This window comes from Pseudorca crassidens, chromosome 16 (assembly GCF_039906515.1).
Source record: "Pseudorca crassidens isolate mPseCra1 chromosome 16, mPseCra1.hap1, whole genome shotgun sequence".
Lineage (NCBI taxonomy): Eukaryota > Metazoa > Chordata > Mammalia > Artiodactyla > Delphinidae > Pseudorca > Pseudorca crassidens.
Window position 1 is genome coordinate 17390369 of NC_090311.1, and position 16613 is coordinate 17406981.

The 16613-nt window shown below is 40.2% G+C and overlaps 1 protein-coding gene across 9 annotated transcripts in view; it reads right to left on the minus strand.

Moving 5' to 3' along the window:
• VTI1A (vesicle transport through interaction with t-SNAREs 1A) overlaps nt 1-16613 on the minus strand; it is a 365411-nt gene that overhangs the window by 19302 nt on the left and 329496 nt on the right. For 3 of the 9 annotated variants that reach the window (XM_067709403.1, XM_067709406.1, XM_067709413.1), the window contains one exon: nt 990-1102. The exons of the other annotated variants lie outside the window; for them this stretch is intronic. In XM_067709403.1, the coding sequence (XP_067565504.1) occupies nt 991-1102 (112 nt within the window). In that variant the 3' untranslated portion in view covers nt 990. The remainder of the gene's footprint in view (nt 1-989; nt 1103-16613) is intronic. 9 annotated transcript variants of the gene reach the window in all.

Sequence of the window (16613 nt, forward strand, 5' to 3'; positions counted from 1 at the left end):
TCGTGGTCCCCTTTGTTTGGGGATTTACTTCAATTGTCTTAATAACACGGACCTCCTTTTGGAAGCAGAAGGCGTTCCCAGCAAATGTTGGCTGCAGATACGCTAGCTGAAATGTTACCACGGTCACGGCCCTTCCTTGAACAATCTAAAGCATATTTCTCTCTGTATATATTTGGTCTTTCAGATGCTTTAAAGCCTAGAAAACAATCATAGCTGAGGCCATTTCTGAGATGGCACTAAAAGAACCTACTCGGAGACAGATAAAAATAATGAGAATCTTTCTGTCAGGAAAGATTTAGAAAATATCAGTGGCATTATTAAAATTTAATTTTTTACTCGGCTTTTTGGTTCTCCTTTCCAGTGATAATGAGCAGGAATGCACACCTCCGCCTTGCTAGTACTTGTTTTGTGCAATAAATTCAGCCTTCCAGTCTGAAGACATTTCAGACAACAGTTTTGACTGCTATAGGCTTATTTTTTACCCTGTGCTGTGCTTTGAGTCTTCCTATAAAAACCAGTTCATGAGATAATTTTCCACAAGGCCAGTGGAACTAATAAAAATCAATTTTGCCCAGCTGGTTCAGAGAAGTCTTGGGAATAGCCAAGGCAGAACCGCAAAAAAAGAAAAAAAAAAAGGAGAACCAATGTATTCACTAATGGTTGACTTGATAGAGAACTATCAACTTAGCTGACAGGAGATGCTTGGCTGTAGGTATTTTCCTTTCAGCTTGAACAGAACACCTTTTAAGGGTCTAGGAAAGGCTTTTCTTCCCAGTGGTTGAAGATACCTGAGTGTCGTAATTCTGAGTTGCCCATGCCCTGGGTGACAGCGAGGCCGAATTTGGGCCTGACAGATTGTGGCCTCTGAAGTCCAACCCCTTTCTATTGTCAGAGAAGCTGGTTTTGTGAATGGGTGGGCTGGGTTTTACACAATTTACTCCAAGGCCACAGGACCAGTGGGTGAGGGACTCATCAATACATTCAGATACCTCAGGTTCTGGAGACATCCTCATCGCACCCCTGCCATGACCACGCATCTGACTCCCCATTTTGGTTTACTGCCAATGGAAGTAGGATTCCAAAGGGACACCTCTTTTGAGATCTAGAAGCAAGAACAGGGTGTGGTGGCATGCAGACCGTGTTCTCTAAAACACATGCCTTAACTACCAGCCATATTCCTTGGTTTAAGGCACTAATTGACATGTCTAAAAACAAATGGCAAGCCTTTGCACAGAAAATATTAAAAAAAGACTGGAAGGAAATGTAGCCAAGCAGTACCAGTGTTTGTATTTGGTTGGCGAGTGTTTTTTTTTGCTTTCTATTACGTATTTTTACATTTTCTTAAATTGTATATTATTACATATATAATTATTATTTAAAATAATGCTAAACTAAGAATTGAGTAAATTGGAAAAAGAAACATAAACTTTCTTCACAATGTTATAAGAAAGAGAGAATGTGTGAGAAAAAAAATTAACTTTTTTGGTGCCTTATGCTTTCCGAAGTACTTCACACAAATTCTTTTATTTAATCCTCATTACAAATCTGTGACAAAGATATTAATGTTACAATTTTCCAAAGAAGAAAACTGAGGCTTAGGGAGGTTAATTTGCCCAAGATTGCACAGCTAGTCAGTGGCAAAGCTGGTATTTAAAATGAGGTCCAGGGGCTTCCCTGATGGTGCAGTGGTTAAGAATCCGCCTGCCAATGCAGGGGACACGGGTTCGAGCCCCGGGAAGATCCCACATGCCGCGGAGCAACTTAGCCCATGCGCCACAACTACTGAGCCTGCGCTCTAGACCCTGTGAGCCATAACTACTGAAGCCTGCGCACCTAGAGCCCGTGCTCCACAACAAGAGAAGTCACCACAATGAGAAGCCCGTGCACCACAATCAAGAGTAGCCGCCGCTCACCGCAACTAGAGAAAGCCCGCGCGCAGCAATGAAGACCCAACGCAGCCACAAATAAAATAAAGAAAATAAATAAATTAAAATGAGGTCCAGTTTCAAAGACCACGTGCAGTGCGTGGTGGGAAGAATAATGGCTGGCATCACGGCGCATCTTATACTGTAGCTCACTTTGCATTTATGAATCAAATCAGGGATAACAACATCTGTTCTTTTTTTTTTTTTCCTACCTGAAAGCTTCTTGTGATGTTCAAATTAGATCACGCATGTAAAACCAGAGAAAATGCAAAGTTCTCCTCAAAGAAATAGAGTGATATGACAGTATTTCATATAACATTGGTGAGTTGAAAGTTGCCATAAATACCATTGGGATACTGATAATTTTCAAAGAAAAATATATACTGAAGTAGAATACTAAAACTACACTGAATAAATTTGTTCTTGATCATTCAGAAGGTATGAGAGGGTCTTGTCCTATTCTGCTTGTCATTAAGACCACCAATTTTCTTGCCCATGATATATTAGGTAAAAAGCAAAGATTAAAAACACTATGAATATTAGGATCCTAATTTTACAAAAGGATAAACTTGAACAAAATCTGGAAAGAAATACATTGAAATGAAAGTAATGATTGTGTTTAGATCATGGTGATTTAAAAAAAATCTTCTGTGACTCACCACATTTTCCAAATTTTTTTGTAATGAATATGCACTATGTTTACAGCCAGAAAAATAGGCACTGTTTATCAGCCTCCACACACAGAGACAAAAACATTACCTTCCTCCTTGGATAAGACTGCAAAATAAATTCTGAGCTTTGCGGTTGTTCGAATTCTGGTGAAAAGTTTATTTGGAATGCATTTCAAATCTTCAGACGAGGAGTACAGCTACCCCATTTTCTTTAGACAAGTCAGGCTTGGTCTGCTGAGGGCTTTTGCCACATACAACTTGTGCAAAACATCAGAGGTCAAGACACCGGAGACTACACAGTGCACTCGGAGAATAAAACAGAAACACGCCTGGGACTGCCATGATGTTGCAAGGATGAGAGTGCCTGGTCTGAATTCTAGAATGACCTGCGTGTGCACGGTGGCCTCAGAAGGGGACCTGTGCTTCCTGTCAGAGCACACGATCGGTAGCTTAGCAGAAAAGTGTCACCCTGTTTGAGAAAACAGGGCCCAGTTCAGATTTCAAGCAGTGCCCCGAGGAAGCTAGTTTTAAGTATATAATTGCGTTTGTAGCATCTGGCATTTTGCACACTCCGTTTTTATGACTTCAGCATGACACATGTGCCGTAAGACAGACGAAAGAGAGATTAAGTGTGGGATATTGGAGTCATGTTGAATATTCCCAGCATCGAAATATTATAATATGCCCTAGAGGTTATTCCAGGGCCAAAGAAAACCTTACCAATGTACAGAACGTTGGAATGGGGAAGACTTGGCAGCCAGGGAGAATAGGGATTTACTTCGCTTACTAAGCCAGTACACAGCCTCAGATGCTAACACGCACTGATAGGAAATGCCAACATTTCAACTTAAATCAAGACTCGAGCCTATAACGTCGACACTTTGCCTTTCAGCAGAAGATCACAAACAGCACAAATCTGGGTTTCTTGTACTAATTGGGGAGGTTTTCTAATTTGCTTATGATATCTGCCTCATGGAGAGCTAATCTTCCTCCAGTTACCTCCTAACGCTGCCTGAAATAATCCGCTTACTTCTGGTCTGTCCGCAGCACTTTATATCAAATAACACTCGCTTCCTTAACTCCGCCACAGCAAAAGGCAGCCGCAGCCCTGGCCCCGTGCTTCAGCACTGCCGGGCGTGCGTGCGACGGTCACAGCAGATGCTTCTGCGGACAGAAGCCAGGCAAGGAACAAGGGCGCAGCCAGGCTTCTGAATAAGTAAGAATGATGAAATGCGTGCTAAACGGCACTAATTAACAACTGAGAGCATAATCTGATAACTGTTTTGAAAAGGCTGAGACATAATTTTGCTTTCTCAGGCAGGCAAAATATTTCAGGGTGATCACCAACCTATGTAATCAACATTCAAACTCGCTTCAAAACTTTTTTTCTAGACACCTCCCCCCAACTCCCTATCCTTTTGAAAGGTTCACGTAAACATTTAATGACACAGCCTGGAGGTTTAATTGACACAGGCAGGCAGTGCCGTTTCAGTAGTATCGTTGCCCTATCTTGACTCACTTTTAACGCGTTAGATTTTTAAAAACGAGTTTTGGGGAAGAAAATGTTTTAATTTTCCTAAAGTAGAATAGCCTAGAATGCTAATGCTCATAAAACACACCGTAAGTGCACAGGCTTGGGGGGATCCCCAACAAACAAAAGTGACGCGAGCTGCGGGGTGATGTGGCGGGTACAGCGTGGTACCCAGGTGAGAGCCAGGCTCTCTTCCCAGGTGGGCTCGGCCTGTGTGACCTTAGGCAGGACACTGTCTCCTTCTGGGTCCCCATTTCCTCGTCTGCAAAGTGTTGGCTGCGGGGGTTTGCAAGAACTGGAGGATTTCTAAGATTCCTTCTGCCACTAAGCGTCTCCGGTCATTAATCGAAAGGTTCTTTTTTTCCTTATACATGGGCCTATTCCAAACAAGCGAACCCAGCATTTCTTTCCCCTTCTATGCAACGCATCATATTTGAAAACACTTCCCTCACATTTTCCGAGGTTACTGAAGGGAAAAAAGTTATATTGTTTAATCCTACTTTATAGGAGTTTTGCTCTTTTATTAGAGAACAAACCCAGAACAGTGATCAGTAAGGTACATGTACCCAAAGTGTGGGAGGAGGAGGGAGAAGGAGAAAGAGGCTGCCTTCAAGTGCCTTGTGGAAATGTATAAAACAAGCAGCGAGCTAGTCCTTTGCCAAACACTGTCATAAATTTTTTATTTGGCAGCTAACCTTCTCACTAGTTTTCTGGGCAGCAATTGGGACCTTTAGCAAGAAAGGTGCAGGAGAAAAATACCTTGTTTAGAGATGTTTTCAACACTTTCTGGGATTTTTCAGAACTTCTGCCTGCAGCACATTTTTACAACTACAGTCTCCAATCACCTGACGAGTGGGTGGTGGGGTTGAACTTTTTTCTTTAAAAAAAAAAAGAACATAGGGAGAGAAAGCGAACAAGCAGTGCTCCCCCCTCTGGCCTTCCACCGCGCCCATCTTTCTTATTTTTCGTGGTAGGTATTTCAGATATCCAAGTGCTTAGTCTTCTCCCTCTAGACAAAAAACTGAAAATAGAATGTACCTTTTGTTGAGTCTGATACTATCTATATTGTATTCCCAGATGATAGAGATAAATGAAACAGGCTGATGACTAGGCCATTTTTCTTCAACAGTTCTGCCAAAAACAGGTCCCACCTGTTGCCTTTGGGTCAGTTAATGGGCAAAGTGTTGCCCTGGATTTGAAGCTGATGTAAGCACATGCAAAGATTCGATTTTGACAGTCACACTGCCGATGGGGAAATGAATGGAGTGAAAGCGCGTGGAGCTGGTCATTACCCATCTCAGGGAACCTCAGCCACTGGAAGCTCTTTGAGGAGGAGGGCTGGGAATTCTGGGAAGTAAGGGGCCAAAAGCCACAAGGAGTCAAGGCTAAGGCCTTTCATTGCAACCACATCCTACATACTTTGTACAGACTAGCAAAATTCTTCGACAGGGGACTTCCAGCTCTGAGTGAAGAGGTCAACAAATTCACTCCCCCCAAAACAAGTTTAAAACTGAACAATTGTTAAAACAATCTTTTCAGGGCCCTGGATAATGACTGAAGGCAAAACACAAACTGAGAAGTGTTTATTCATAGAAAGCTGACAGAACTTTGGGTAAGAAGATCCCCACCTCACCCTCTGGCTTAGTTGGCTAGGAAGATGGTTTTATCAGGGCAGGACTGCCAGAGGAGGCTGACTTGATTTGGAGCAGAAGGCAAAAGCCAGTGGCATTGCCAATAAAAGTAGCAAACTCTGTAGGAAAATGAATGGGGGAAACAGCACAGTTTTGCTGGCCTGAGGTGGCAGTCCTGGTCGGGATGAGTGACAGATCAACCAAAAATGTGATGGGGAGGTTCTGGAAATGAGAGAGCCATAGATGTGCCAGATAAGCTCTCCACACATCTTTTGTTGATTGGGAAAGTATGTGTATATGCTGGGGAGACCTGGGAGACCCCAGTGAAAAGTCAAAGCCAAGGCAGGCTTGAGAACTGGCTGAACTTTGAATGTTCTCTTCAACCCACATACAGATCGCTTGGCAGAGGATGGAAGCCTTACGGGTTCAAGGTTTTTGAGCACAGTCTTTGCTCAGCCATTGGCTGGCCACTAAGCTATGTGTGCAAAGGGGCAACCCCTAGGAAGCCAGGCTCATAAAATAAAAATAAGAATTAAAAAAAAAAAGCAACAACCGAGCAGACTGCAGGGGAGATAGATCCTGCAGATTATGTTCAGGCAAGCTACTTAAAACTATCAGAACCCTGAGCTGTTACAACATATCATCTAAAATGTTTAGTTTTAAACAAAAAATCATGACGTGACAAAAAGAAAAGAAAAATGAAAAAGGATGATCTATATTCAAGGGGAAAAAAAAAGCAGTCAATACAAACTGATTCTGAGTGACTTTGATGTTGGTTTAGCAGACAAGGACTTCAAAGCAGCTAGTGTAACTTAGTCAAAGTCTTAAAGGAAGCTGTATTTAAAGAATTAAAAGAAATTATGATGACAATGCTTCAACAGATAGGGAATCTCAATAGAGAAAGAGGAACTATAAAAATTCTACAGTTGAAAAATACAATAAATTAAATGAACAGGAATCAGTGAACTTGAACATTTGCCAATAGAAATCATCCAATCTGAAGATGAGAAAGATAAAAAAAAAATTGAAGAAAAATGAGCAGAGCCTCAGAGACCTGTGTGACAAGGGCAAGAATATCAACACATGTGCAGTGGGAGAGGGAGAGGGAAGGAGAAGGAGAAGGGAGAGAGAAAATCTTGAAAGCAGCAAGACAAAAATAACTCGTTATGTACAAGCAAACAACATTATGATTGATAGCTGAATTCTCACCAGAAACAATGGAGGGAGAAGACAGATGAACATATTCAAAGTGGTAAAAATGTGGGTGTGGGAGTAACCTGTCTACCAAGAATCCCATATCTAGCAATAGCATTAATCACAAATGAGGGTGACATAAAGACATTTCTAGATAAATAGTGAGGGAATTTTTTGTTAGCCTTACAAGATATACTAAATGAAGTCCTTCAGGCTGAAAGGAAATGACACCACAGGGTAACTCATATCCAGAGAAAGAAATGAAGAACACTGGAAATGGTAAATATGTGGGTAAATATAGAAGACTGTATATATATTTTCTCTTATCTTCCCTTAATTTCTTTAAAGAACATAAAGATTGCATAAGCAATAATTATAAGGACAACCATCAGTATTGTTTGGTTTATAATATATACAGATTTGACAATCATAGTACAAAGGAAGAGGGGAAAAATGGCCATATTGGAATAAACTTGCTATATTTTATTAGAACTAAGTCAGTAGTAAGCTAAAGTAGATTGTGAAAAGGTAGAAGATATATTGCAATTCCTAGAGCAAAGAGTAAGAAAATAACTATAAAAAATGTAGTTAAGGGACTTCCCTGGTGGCGCAGTGGTTAAGAATCCGCCCACCAATGCAGGGGACACGGGTTTTATCCCTGGTCCGGGAAGATCCCACATGCCGTGGAGCGACTAAGCTTATGTGCCACAACTACTGAGCCTGCGCTCTAGGGCCTGCATGCTACAGCTACTGAGCCCACGTGCTGCAACTACTGAAGCCCGTGTGCCTAGAGCCTGTGCTCCGCAACAAAAGAAGCCACTGCAATGAGAAGCCCGTGCACCTCAACGAAGAGTAGACCCTGCTCGCCACAACCAGAGAAAGCCTGTGCAGAGCAACGAACACCTAATGCAGCCAAAAAAACAAAATATAGTTAAGAAATCAGCAGATGAATTAAAATGGTATACACACACAAAAAATCTATTTTAAAAAAGAAAGCAGAAAAGAATGAGAGAAAAAAAGATATGAGGCATATAGAAAACAAATAGCAAAATGGCAGACATAAATCCAGCAAGATAAAAAATCATACAAATGTTACTGGACTAAATAATTCAATCAACAGCAGATTGTCAGACTGGATAAAAAAGATCCAACTTTATGCTGTCTACAAGAACATAAGCGGTGTAAAGAGACACACTTTAGATTTAAAAGCACATATAGGTTGAAAGTTAAAAGAAGGAAATATATATACCATGCAAATAGTAAACTTAAGAGCATTGGAATGTCTATATTAATATCAGACAAATGGACTTTAGGACAAGAAACATTCCTAGAGAAAAAGAGGGTCATTTCATAAATATAATAGGGTCAGTGTATCAAGAAGATATGGCAATTATAAACATATAAATACCTAACAACCAAGTCCTGAAATACATGAAGCAAAAATTGATTGAAGAAAAGAGAAATAGAGAGTTCAATAATTATACTTGGAGATCTCAATACTCTGCTCTTGAAAAACTGACAGAATAACTAGACAGAAAATCAGTAAAGATATAGAAGACTTCAACACTATCAGCCAACTTGACCTAATTAACTTTTATAGAACACCTCACTTGATGACAGCAGAGTATATATTCTTTAAAAAATTACATGGAATATCCCCCAGCATAGACCATATATAGGCCATAAAACAAGTCTCAACAAATTAAAAAGAAGTTAAATCATAAAAAGTATGTTCTGCAATCACAATAGGACTAAATTAGAAATCCACAACAAAAGAAAGTAATTTGGGAAATCCCCAAATATTAGAAAATTAAGTAAGACACTTCTAAGGAATTCATGAGTCAAATAAGAAATTACAATGGGAATTATAAAGTGTTTTGAAATGAATGAAAACAAAACAGTAACAATCAATATTTGTGGGATGTAACAAAGCAGAACTTAGTAAAAAATTTATTTGCCTAATTTGGAAAAAAAAGTTTCAAATTAATTATCTAAGCCACCACATTAAGAAATTAGAAAAAGAGCAAATTAAGCCCAATACAAGCAGAAAAAAAGGACTAAGTGTTAGAGCAGAAATCAATGAGACAGGAAACTGAAAATAAATGAAATCAAAAGTTGGCTCCTTGAAAAGATCAACAAAACTGATAAACTTTTAGCCAGAAAGACCAAAAAGAGGAAGAAGACATGATTACCAACATCAAGAATGAAAGAGGAACATCACTACTGACTTCATAAAAATTAAAAGGACTATAAGGAAATATTTGGAACAATTTTATACCAAAAACTAGACAATTTAGGTGAAATGTACAAATTCCCAGAAATAAACACACTATAAACCATGACTTAAGAAGACACAGAAAATCTGAACAGACCTATGACAAGGAAATAAATTGGATTAGTAATTTTAAAACTTCTCACAAAGAAAAGCACAGCATCGTATGGCTTAAATAATGAATCCTACCACATATTTAAAGAAAAAAATGACACTTATCCTAAAAAAACACACAAAAAACCACAAAAAAATAATACTTATCCTATGTAAACTTTCTTAGAAAATAAGGGAGGAGAGAACACTTCCCAACTCATCTATGAGGTCAGTATTACCCTGATACAGAAGCTAAAGACATCACAAGAAATGCCCAACATGAACATAAGACACCAACATCCTTTATAAATATTATCAAAATGGGGGCTTCCCTGGTGGTGCAGTGGTTGAGAGTCCGCCTGCCGATGCAGGGGACACAGGTTCGTGCCCCGGCCCGGGAGGATACCACATGCCGCGGAGCGGCTGGGCCCATGAGCCATGGCCGCTGAGCCTGCGCGTCCGGAGCCTGTGCTCCGCAACGGGAGAGGCCACAACAGTGAGAGGTCCGCATATTGCAAAAAAAAAAAAAAAAAAAAAAAAAAAAAAATTATCAAAATGAGTCCAGCAACATATTAAAAGGATTAAACAACATGACCAAGTGGGATTTATCCCAGTAATGCAAGGTTGGTTTAACATATGAAAATCAATTAATGTAATATACTGCATTAATAGTATAAAGGACAAAAACACATGATCATCTTATTAGACACAGAGAAAACATCTGGCAAAATCCAATACATATTCATGATAGGAACTCTCAACAAACTGGAATAAAAGGGAACTTCTTCAACCTGATAAAGGGCATTCATGAAAAACCAATAGCTAATAGCATACTTAAATGAAAGACTGAATGATTTCCCCTTAAGATATGGAAGGAGGAAAGAAGATCTGCTCTTACTACTCCTATTCAGCCTTGTACTGGAGGTTGTAGCCAATGCAACCAGGCATAAGAAAGAAATAAAAAGCATCCTGATTATAAAGGAAGAAGTAAAATTATCTTCATTACAGATGACATGATTCTGTATGTAGAAAATCCTAAGGGATCTACAAAAAAGCTACTGCAACTAATAAATGAATTTAGCAAGGTTGCAAGATACAAGATCAACATACAAAAATCAATTGTGCTTCTACGTACTAGCAGTGAACAGCAGGCAAATAAAATTAAGAAAATTTAATTCAAATAAAATCAAAAAGAATACAGAACTTGGGAGTAAGTTTAACAAAATAAGACCTGCATGCTGAAATCTACCACACATTGCTGAGAAAAATTAAAGATCTAAATAAATGGAGAACAAGTCCATGTTCATGAGTTGGAAAAATCAATATTGTTAAGATGGCAAATCAAAGCAGTTCATATCAAAATATTAGCAGACTTTTTTTGTGGAAATTGAAAAATAAATTAAATGTATATGTAAATGGAAAGAACTAGAATGGCCAAAACAATTTTGAAAAAGAATAAATTGGAGGACTTACATCACCTGATTTCAAACTTACTATAAAGCCACAGTAATCAAGATAGTATAGTATTGGTATAAGGACAGATATATAGATCAATGGGACAAGATAGAAATTCCAAAAATAAACGTTTACATTTATGACCAATTCATTTTTGAAAAAAGATCCAAGGTAATTCAATGGTGCTAGGAGAATTAAATACCCATATTAAAAAAAAAAAAAAAAACTTAGACGATTATCTCACACTATGTGCAAAAATTCAAAATAGACCGTACACCTGAATATAAGAGCTAAAACTATGAAACTTCTGGAAGAAAGTCTTTGTGACCTTGGGATAGGCAAAGATTTCTTAGGTAAGACACTAAAAGCACAATCCATAAAATAAGAAATTGATAAATTGACTTTACCAAAATTAAAAGCTTTTACTTTTCAAAATTCACCATTAAGAAAGTAAAAGGACAAGCCATAGCCTGGGGGAAAATATTTGCAAATCGTATATCTAATAAAAGACTACTAGCCAGGACCATAAAAATGAAAACTCAAAATTCAACACTAAGAAGACAAATAACCCAATTAAAAAATTATAAAATTAAAAAAGAGCTGAATAGGACTTCCCTGGTGGTACAGTGGTTGGGAGTCCGCCTGCCAATGCAGGGGACACGGGTTTGACCCTTGGTCCGGGAAGACCCCACATGCTGCAGAGCAACTAAGCCCATGTGCCACAATTACTGAGCCTGTGCCCTAGAGCCCGTGAGCCACAACTACTGAGCCCGCATGCCACAACTACTGAAGTCCATGTGCCTAGAGCCCGTGCTCCACAACAAAGATAAGCCAGCACAATGAGAAGCCTGCGCACCGCAACGAAGAGTAGCCCCCGCTCTCCATAACTAGAGAGAGCCTGGTGCATCAACGAAGACCCAACACAGCCAAAAATAAATAAGTAAAAAAAAAAAAAAGCTGAATAGACATTTCACCAAAGACTACAAATGGCTAATAAGCATATGAAAAAAATGATCACTTTCATTAGTCATTAGGAAAATGCAAATAAAAATGAGATAGCACAGCACACCCACTAAATGTCTCTAATCAAAAAGCCTAATCCAAAGAATACCAAGGACATTCAGTCCCCAAACATTACTGGGGGGGAATGTAAAATGGTACATCTACTTTAGAAAAGTTTGGCAGTTAAAAAAAAAAGTTAAACATATACATACCATATGAATCAGCAATTCTTCCCTTATGTATCTACCCAAGAGAAATGAAAACACATGTCTATGCAAAATTTGTATGCAAATGTTCACAGCAGCATATTTATAATAGTCCACAACTTGGAACAATCTAAGTGTCCACCAACTGGTGAATGGATAAACAAAACGTGGTTCAGCCTTACAGTGGAATACTACTCAGCAATAAAAAGTAATTGGGAGGGCTTTCCCTGGTGGTGCAGTGGTTAAGAATCCACCTGCCAATGCAGTGGACATGGGTTTGAGCCCTGGTCCAGGAAGATCCCACATGTTGCAGAGCAACTAAGCCAGTGCGCCACAACTACTGAGCCTAAGCTCTACAGCCCATGAGCCACAACTACTGAGCCCACGTGCCACCACTACTGAAGCCCGTGCGCCTAGAGCCCGTGCTCTGAAACGAGAAGCCACCCAATGAGAAGCCCGCACACAGCAACAAAGAGTAGCCCCCGCTCGGCGCAACTAGAGAAAAGCCTGCGCGCAGCAACAAAGACCCGAGGCAGCCAAAAATAAAAATAAATAAATAAATTTATTAAAAAAAAAAAAGTAATTGGGAGATTGGGATTGACATATATACACTACTATGTATAAAATAGATAACTAATGAGAACCTGTTGTATAGCACAGGGAACTCTACTCAATGCTCTGTGGTGACCTAAATGGGAAGGAAATCAAAAAAGAGAGGGGATATATGTATATGTATAGCTGATTCACTTCTCTGTACAGCGGAAACTAGCACAACATTGTAAAGCAACTATACCCCAATTGAAAAAATAAGTAACAATCTACTGACACATGCTGCAGTATGGATAAACCTCAAAGACATTATGCTAAGCAAAAGAAGCTAGATATAAAAGACTACATGTTGTATGATTCTATTTATATGAAATTCCTAGAATTCAGATCAGTGGTTGCTTGGGGCTGGGAGTTGGAGCCAGGATTGACTCAAGCAAACAGGCAAGAGGCAACACTGGGGTGACAGAAATGTTTTACAAACAGATCATGGTGATGGTTGCACAGTTCTATAAACTTACTATAAATCATTGAACTGTATGCTTCCAATGGGTAAATTTCATGGTATACAAGTGATACCTCAATACAGCTGTTAAATAGCCCATAGACCAACAAATGGCTCTTTTGGTTCCAAGGGAGATGGCATACTAGCAGTGAATAGTAAAGTCAGTCCTCCAGATTGAAGGAGCCCAACCTCATGTCTCCCCTTTGGGTGATGGTAGCTTCTTTATTTCTTTCCATCTGTAATTATTTGTTTCTTGACTGTCTCCTCTATGAAGTGGAATTGTGTAAGAGCAAGGCTCAAGTCTGCCTTGGTCTTTGTTGTATCCATTACCTATTCTAGTGTTTGGCATATTATAGGTATCAATAAATATTTGATGAAGAGATGAATGATATAGAGAAAGAAGAGAAATATCTGGGTTTTCATTTAAAAAATCAACATATTCATATGCCTGGACTGTTTGCAAATATCTTTATCATGGACCCTTGTCCAGTTCTGTAAAATTCACCTGTCATGTGCCAGGCATTATATGCTTGATACTAGAGAATGAGATGAAATAGACCTGGCTCGTGGCCTCAAGAAGTTCATGGTCTAGCAGAAAACAAGACCCAGTATTCTGACATCTAAGGAGCATGTGTGGCATGGCCCGGCCTACAGATCTAGAGGAAAGGAGCAGAGAAGTAAGTGCCTGTGAGCCCAGAAGAGCATAGGAGACACTGCTGAAAGGTAAGCTGATTTGCAGTCCAGGACACCACCTGCCTTCTCCATAAGAACTTGTTCCTCCTTTACTCACATCAGCGTGGTTTTGTAAATACCAGCCATATTTCAGGGCACGGTTCTCAAAATGTGGCCCAGGGATCCTTTAAGGGGATCCATGAAATCAAATCTATTTTCATAGTAACACTAAGATGTTATCTGCCTTTCCCACTCTCCTTCTCTCATGAGTGTACAGTGGAGTTTTCCAGAGGCTACTAGATGTGTGACATCACAGTGGATTAATGCAGAAGCACATTGGACTCCAGCTGTCCCCATTAAGCCAGACTTTAAAGAGATTTGCAATAGTGTAAATCAATGCCCCCTTCTCTCTCACTTCGTTTTAGAAAATATAGTCATTTTTCATAAAATGTGTTCATATATAATCAGTTCAGTATCATTATTTACAAATGGATTCATACATATTTAATTTTTCTCAGTTCCAATTTCTGATATGAAAAATATTCACAGATGTAACCCATACAAACAAGAACTCTTGGGGCTCTCAATCATTTTTAAGAGTGTGAAAGCATCCTGAGACCTAAAAGTTGGAGAACCATTATTTTAGGGGGAAGCGGAGGGAGGGATTTGGGGCATTTTATCTACAGAATCCATCAATCTGGACATTGGAAGATATTTACAAAGCAAAAGTGAAAGTCACTGAGGACCACGAACACTTACAAAGGTGTCAGTCCTGAGGATGTTTGGATGTTTGAAACCTCGAAAGGCAGCTGGGCCATGATCTCCGGGGGACACAGCAGCCTGGTTGTCTGTTTACCCCAGCTATCAAAACTGTACAAGTGCACAGCGCTAAGAACTGCTTTGGCACTTAATAAGCAAAATGGATCAAGAGAACAGTGAATTACCTGAAGTCAGTAACTTATAATAACATCTTATACCCAATGCTAAAATACTGATAAGTGGAAGAGAGGGTGACAAGGCAGAAAAATTGGGATCAGGTTATGCTAAAAGACAAGAGTAGGAAACCTCCAAAGAATGAAAGACAGCAAAGCATGAGGGTAAGAGTGTGCACCCTGGAATGGACTGTCTGGGTTGGATCCTGGCTCTCTGCCACTCTTTAGCTGTGTGACCTTGGACAAAGTCCTTACCAATCTGGGCCTCAGGATAATAATAATGCCTACCATATAGGGCTCTGGTGAGGATTAAATGAGATAAGCCATAGAAGTGATGAGCACATAGCCAAAAGTAAAGGGCTGGTATTATTATTTTTGTAACCACCCCCTTGTATGGCTAAGCAGGGTCTTAGAAGCTCTAGGGCTGCCTATGTTGGAGAGGGGCTCCTCTGCATCCGCCCCTGTGGTCACTGTGCTGACAAAGCCTCCTAGGGAAGTGGCTGCCTCTGGGAGGGCACTTGGGGCACCTGGAGAGCCCTTCATTTCCAGCTGCAGCACTCATGGACCTCTGCCCCCTTCCTTCCCCTTTCCCACCACTCTTGGGTCTTGCTTAGCTACATGGTTGGCATCTGTGGGAAAACATTACTGCCTGTGCTTATATTCAGGGTGCAGAGGTCTTTTTCTGTATAAGTTTACAGTGGAGAACAATGAAGAGACTAAAATCCCAAAGCCAACAGGGGCCAAGGGATCTGCCTACATCTTGGGTTTTGCCACGATGTGAAAACACATGGCTTCAGAGTGTAACATGAACAGCCCGGAGATCTCTCCAGGGTGGAATCTATGTTTTCAGCCATGCAGAAATACAGACCTTTAAAAAACTCGGGGGGCGGGTGTGTTAAATGAAAATCAAGAGAGCCTTTCCTAGGCATGCTTTCCCCATATACTTCAAAATCTTTCCTTTTTGATGAGCGTAAGAGTTGGAGAAATGCCTTGATACAGAGGACGTGCCTATTTTTCTCCAACCTCACTTGAGCTGGGCACGCTTGGGATGAAGGGGAGGTTTGCCATTTGTAGACAAGAATGAAGCCTTTTGTGAACAGCCTAAGTACACCACTGACTTGCTTTAAAAAGTGTCAAAGGCTATTTTGGGGGAACATGCGGTTGGCCGTGCCAAACTGAAACACTGACTTGTTGCCTGATTTAGCATTAAAACCTTAGGACTTACAATTAAGACGACCCTGTTTACTCCAAGTGAGTTTGTCAACATGCTGCAAATATATTTCCGTTATCATAATAAAACCATGAAATGGGTGGGCACGGTTTCTCGCTGTTAAGGCCACGCTGACAAGCACTTCCAAACGCTGAAATGTGAGCTGCCCTAGCGTATAGGCCAACTTCTTTCCCCCAAGAGCGGATGCTGGGTGTAGCTATGTTACTGCATAATAGGTTTATTCTCATTCACAAAACGGGAATCACTTTATGGTTCCAGAGTGAAACTAGCATAAGAAATATGCTGGCAGATTTGCTACAGATGTGGTCTCTGACACGTACACACAGGGATTCTGCTATTAATCACATGTTAAGACTTGAACATTATAAAGGACAAGGCAGACAACCATGAAGTTCAAGGTCTGAATTGATAGAGAAAGTGAGAGAGAAATTAACGTGCCTGCGTCCGCCGTTGTGTTTAAACTAAGCATTGCTTTAAAAGATATAAATCATCTTTCCCCATCTTCGCACCATTTTATTTCAAGGTCGGTCTGTCTTTTGTTTGGTTCTTCTCACCCTGACACAGACAACAGTTCTCGGAAAAAGCACAGCCTTTCGGCTGTCCTGATCGCTTGCTCGCCGCACTAGGACAGGAATGTGCTTGTTCGGCGTTTGCTCATGAGAGCCTGGACACCATGAACACTGGGGACAGGGAGAGTGAGGGGCACGTGTGGGGACCCGCTCGGCACCTCGGCCCTGCAGGCCTTTG